The 6,218-nt window shown below is 37.9% G+C and overlaps 1 protein-coding gene across 1 annotated transcript; it reads left to right on the top strand.

The window, feature by feature from the left end:
• The first annotated feature begins 1,369 nt into the window (after nucleotides 1–1,369).
• Nucleotides 1,370–6,154, top strand: cldni (claudin i). Its single transcript, XM_042392154.1, has 3 exons — nucleotides 1,370–1,653; nucleotides 3,082–3,214; nucleotides 4,915–6,154. The coding sequence occupies exons 2-3, from the start codon at nucleotides 3,083–3,085 to the stop codon at nucleotides 5,416–5,418; spliced, it is 636 nt and encodes a 211-aa protein (XP_042248088.1). The 5' UTR covers nucleotides 1,370–1,653; nucleotide 3,082; the 3' UTR covers nucleotides 5,419–6,154.
• Nucleotides 6,155–6,218: the final 64 nt, after the last annotated feature.

Raw genomic sequence — 6,218 nt, 5'->3', positions numbered from 1 at the left:
ATACTTAACCCCAAATGTGCCATCAGTGTGTGAATGGGTAGTTTCCTCTGATGGGCAGGTTGGGACCTTGCATTGTAGCCCCTGTACCCATTCAGTGTATGAATGTGTGTGAATGTGATTTGTTGTGTAAAAGCACTTTGAGTGATCAGAAGACTAGAAAGGCGTTATACAAGTACAGTCTGTTTACCATTTAGCTTGTGTATCTGTTGGGTATTTTCTGGGTGAAATTCCCAGAGTGGTGGTTCCTCTATGCAGGGGTGCTTTCCTACAGGCCCTGGTTACACATTTAAATACCTTCAACATAGTCAGAAAAAGAGGAAAAAACTACACATTTTTTCAGTAATTCAGCACTGCATAGCTTGTATCATTGGAAACCCTGGGATCTTGAGTATAACAAAGGTTTGAATAGTGCAATTTGAGTTTGTGTTAAACATTTTAATTCTTGCTTTTCTCCACATCTGCCAGTTGCACATTAAACAAATATCAGTGTTGAAAAATGTTTCATTTGTTTTAAAAGCATTTGTGACATTGCAGCTGTTTTGACATATAAAATAGATCAGAACTTATTGCTCACTTTACAGTGACACTGATCAAACCCAAATAGTGAGCTACACTAGCAGAAATAGCTCCTATATGTTGTCAAGAACAGATTTTTTTGTTATTGAATTACAGTGTAGTTCTCTGCTAAAACACAGTAGATACACATGTAAAATTTCTACAACATTAGTGTGTTTGTGTTCATCTCATTGCCCCGAAAGTAATGTTTAGTCATGTAGGAAAAAACAACATCTTGCTTTACTCCGTGTGCCTCCTCACCACTGAACCATCTCCCAAACTAAAGATCTAAATTTGTACACACACTATGCAATCCTAAACCAAGCGTGACGCTCTGTCTGCGTGTTTCTTGTGTGTGTGTAAATAGAGGCTACACTTATTTGGCTTCACAACATGCCTCTTCATGTCCTCATTCTCTTCCCATGATCCACGAAACCCTGCTTAAAATATTACGCAAAGTCTCAAATCCCACTCAGTCTCAGTCTGAATCAGACTCCTTATATTCGTCATCACGGTTTCGACAGAGGAAGGTGTAGAGGTGGAAACGGGTGGGTGTTTACACCTGTATACAGATACGGGTGGTTTGACTAAGAGCATGTGAAAAGTGGGATGTTTTCCCAGATGACTCAAGTATTTTCTTCTTTTTTCTGCCAACCAGCACAACTAAAAATGATTCTCCTGTCATCGCCACCATTCAAAAACAGTTTCTACATATGGGTTTTTATCAACATTGATGTAATGCTAAGATATCACAAAAAACTTATTCCTAGAAAGAAATAAAGTTTTGCCCATTGAGGTGGATTTTGTCAGAGAGTTGCCATAGCTCCACAGCAGGTCTAAGGTCTAAAAAGAGAGGGAAACCTACGTATAGGACAAGTCCAGTCTGGTCTTAAGGGACGTCCCACCTGCGTACTCCCCTTTTCAAGATCAGCCCCACCCTACACCTCACATTCCTTTACAAATACCCCATCTTATCACACAGTCTCTGCATAACACTCAGCAAACAGCATCTTTAAAACAGGAACGGAAAGAAGAAGCTCAAGAAAATACCTAATTTTTCAATTTTCAACTGCAGCTCAGAGGACACAGAATAAAGAGGTAGGCATCCTTTTTTTTTTTTTTTATCCACTTTTCATTCAAATGGACAATCTGAGCTCTGAACAGAGATATGATTCGGCAAAAGCTTGAAATGACACAGGATGAAAGGATTGGTTGAGGATTAGTTGAGTACCTTTTTATGAGCGGCAACGAAAATCATGAAAAAAGTACAAATAAACACAGATGTGAGAGTGGAACAGAAAAAAAGGATATGAAAGGGCTCAGCAGGGTTTTTTTCAGAAACCATTCTTATTATCCTGCTTTAGGGAAGGTTTTGATAAGACTTTGCATGCATTGCTTAATTAAAAAAAAACAAACACGTATGCTCATTTACACCAAGTTATGTTGAGGATAAAATGACCGAACTTTCAGGAAAAATGAGGATATTAAAAAAGATCTGAGTTTAAATCCGGCGACCCACATCAGATTAGTTTTCAGTGTTTAATCTGCTTTTAAAAGTTTGTGATCTGGGGCGGGTCACATATGCTCAAAAGTAAGATATTTTTGTCTCAGTCTAAACCAACGCACCGCTGTTCCAAGTCTGACTGGCTTATTGGCTCTTCTTTGTCATTGCAGTCGATTTAAGGTGGAGGAAATTGGGTTTAGTTGTGATCTGTGCATATAGGGAAACACAATGAGACATGTTTTTGTTGACTTTAAATGCTATAAAATGTTCTTAAATGGTAAAGAATAATCTGTACGAACAAAAAAACATGAAAAGAAGATTATTGACATCTGTAACACAAAAAATGAACTTATGCATGGAAAGAATATAAGCATGCAGCATGTTTCACCTGTTTACACTGAAATGTACTGTTTTTTTTTGCTTAAACTGCATCACTTTTCATGCAAGTTACAGTTTCAAACCCTTTCTGGTGGTGTTGGATCTCTTCCCTTCCACCTTGTTTTGCTCAAATGTTGATTGCAGAATCACACAGTAAACCTCAAATAAATACATAACTCAGATTTTCCGAGTAGGAAGGTGTGAGGGAGTGGTTCAGCCAGTCCCGGGTGTAGAGGTGCAGGACAGCAGGGCCTGTCAGGACATGATTTAAAACGTAGCCCGGAGACACATTATCCTGTGAAGGCCTGTCAGAGAGAGCGGGTGTTTGTCTGAGTGCATGTTCAGCTATGCGATAACAGAAAAAAAAAAAAAACCCACAGATCTACAAAAACACCACAGTAACAACAGATAAATGTCTCTTACAGCACATACTGGATCACTGGAAGATATTCAACAACGCCTCCTCTAACCAGAGGAGGGAAACAGGGAGAAGATTATTTAAACTAGAATTTAAAAAGATTAAAAAGCAGAAGAAAACAAGTTGTGATAGCATTGAAGGAATTTACTGAAGCTCAGAAACACCTGTAATTATCTTCCTCATGCCTCTGATTTTTCTCCCTTTCTGTCTATCTTGTCCTCTCCAGAATGGGATCTGTTGGAGTTCAGATTGTCTGCGTGGCCCTCGGGGTTCTCAGCCTGATCGGGGTCATCGTGTGCTGCGTTGTCCCTCGCTGGAAAGTGTCCTCCTTTGTGGGATCCAACATTGTGACTGCACAGGTAATGAAAAACTTCAGCCTCTCGTTATGAATGCTAATTAACGGGAGGAAGGTTTTTAAGGTTTTAAAGGATGTAAAAACCCACATTTCATTTCACAGGAAGTGTTTTTAAATGTTTATTTACTTGAATACAAAAACCAAAAGCACAATTACATAAAGCAAGTAGAGCTACACACTCAAGAAACAACAAAAGTACAAACAAACAAGCTAAACAAAACCAACTAAATTAAATAAACTAAATAATATATAAACATTTACATATGTGCTTTTCATTTTTTTCTACTCGTATTGAAATTTATTACCTCGCACTACAATTCCTGAGTCCACATCTGTTATATTATACATTCAATTAAAGACCAACACAAACATCATTTACTAAATTGTACAGATTGATTAAATTAAAATTGTTCCTTTCATCTTGAAACATAAATGTATTCCATATTATTTTCATAATTTTTTCTGGTATTTAACTTTATATTTGAAAGTACATTAAACCAAAATTGGAAACACAGGATTTAAACCTGTTTTCACTTCTTTTAATTCATGAACTGACACTAAACATCAATTAAATCTAAGTTTCAATGATTTCTAATGTTGTTAACTTACATTAGTCATGTTTGTAAAAACAGCAGTAAAAATGCCAACTACAGAGTTTCAATTGCAATCAGTTAACCAACTAAACAAGTTTATTTTTTATATCATATATTCAAATATATTTTTAAAAAGTTATAATAAAAATGACAGATTTGGCCTCTAAGACTTTATACTGGTCATCAACTGCAGGATGTACAGTTTAGCATCAATTCAATAAAATCCACCAGGAAAGTATCAATATTGTGATATAGAAATACTCAAAATACAAGAAAATATTACTTAAAGGTGCAGTGTGTGTAGAATTTGGTGGAACGGACTTGGAAGAAACAGAATATAATATTCATAAGTATGTTTTCATTAGTGTATAATCACCTGAAAATAAGAGTCGTTATGTTTCCGTTAGCTTAGAATAAGTCCTTTATATCTACAGAGGGAGCAGGTCCTCTTCCACAGAGGCCGCCATGTTGCATCGCCATGTTTCTACAGTAGCCCAGAATGGACAAACCAAAAAATTTTTTTCACGAGTTTCTCCTATATGCTTGGAAGGGAAGGAAGGGATATTTGGTTGGTTGTAATGTGCAACTTCACCACTAGATGGCACTAAATCCTAAACATTGGTCCTTTAAATAAAAATATGGAAGCATTATCAGCAAAATGTACTTAAAGTATCACAAATAAAAGTGAGTCTATTATGAATTATATTATTAGATTATTATTACTGATCTATTAAGGTGTAAGTAGTAGAGATGCAATGATAAGTCACTTTTTAAAGCAAAAATGCCATAAATTCTCTAGTTTCAGCCTCTCAAATATGAAGATTTGATGCTTTTCTTCGCCATACATGACAGTGAACTGAATATTTTGGATTTTGCACTGTTGATCAGACAAAACAAGACATTTGAAGATGTCACATTTGACTTGTTAATTATAATCTGTATCGGCAAAGCTGTCAGATGAATGTTGTGCAGTAAAATGTACAACATGTCCCTCTAAATTCTAGTGCTATAGAAGTATTGCATGAAATGAAAAGACAAAACTGAGTTTGGGTGAAGTACTCGATGTATGAAACGACTGAAACTTACTTTCTTCCTGTCTGTGTGTGAGTAGAGCAACCAGGAAGGCCTGTGGATGGAGTGTGTGGTGCAGAGTACCGGCCAGCAGCAGTGCAAGAGCTACGACTCCCTGCTGGTGTTGCCCTCTGACCTGCAGGCCGCCCGCGCCATGACCATCATCAGCTGCCTGTTCAGCTGCCTCAGCATCCTCATCCTGTTCTGCGGCGCCGACTTCACCACCTGCATAGAGAACGAAGACGCCAAGCCCAAGATCAGCCTGGTGGCCGGGGTGGGCATGCTGCTGGCCGGCCTCCTGGTGATCATCCCCGTCAGCTGGTCCGCCCACATCGTCGTGCGAGACTTCAACAACCCCTTGGTGGCCACTTCCCTGAAGAGGGAACTGGGAGCGTGTATCTTTGTGGGCTGGGGAGCTGGCGTGCTGCTCCTTCTGGCTGGAGGTCTGCTGTGCTGCTTCAGCAGGCCAAATTCTGGCAGCTCAGGAGGAACCGCCAAGTACTACAGCAACAGCGCCTCCGCCCCTAACAAAAACTACGTGTAGAGCCTATTTGAAGGGGACTGGTGTCTGAGAAAAAGGAGGGGAGGGTGATTTAGTAGTAGTAGATGACATCAAGGGTTACTTTGAATGAAATAGAAGAAGGTTTCTGTAAATACTGAACATGTTTTTTTTCTTTCATATTCATTTCAGGTGCTGGGTTTTGCATAAGCTACTGTATGTGAAAGTCAATGTAAAACAAATGGTACACAGGCTGTAAATTAGGCTATAAATCAAACTCTTTTGTAATAAGAATGTTTTATTTGGGCAGGTTTTTTGCTTTGACATATACATGATATCCTCGCTGCAAAAAATGCATTTTTTTTTTGTTTTTATTGAAATATTTGAATCCCACAAGTAGTATCCAAGATTATAAAAATGTGAAAAGCATATTTGTCTAGAGATATTAATCTGATAATCTAAACCCTAAACTAAGAATTTCAAGGTAAAACAAATGCACTAGTGGGTCATATTTGACATATAGTTCGGATCAACCATTCTGCCAAAATTCTGTGTTTTCCAACTTGTTTATTTCTCGCCCGCAGTCATAAAAAGCTGCCAGAATAACGTTTAACCAGCGCAGTCGGCCTCAGGGAGCGTCTGTGTGCACTTGTTTCTCTGAATGTTCTCAAAACGTCCACGTCACATTTCATGAACATTTTATATAACGTTTGTTGTTTTTGTTTCTCATTTTGTATCATAATGAGTATAAGCCATTAAAACTTGGTGTAATTCAAAACATATGTGTGTTGTGTATTTCATGTGTTTGTGAAAAATAAAAATAAATAATAAAAAAAAAAGTCCAA

The sequence above is a fragment of the Thunnus maccoyii genome, chromosome 18 (genome assembly GCF_910596095.1).
Source record: "Thunnus maccoyii chromosome 18, fThuMac1.1, whole genome shotgun sequence".
Classification (NCBI taxonomy): domain Eukaryota; kingdom Metazoa; phylum Chordata; class Actinopteri; order Scombriformes; family Scombridae; genus Thunnus; species Thunnus maccoyii.
The sequence above is the reverse complement of the archived record's forward strand: the minus strand, read 5'-3'. Positions and strand labels throughout refer to the sequence as shown.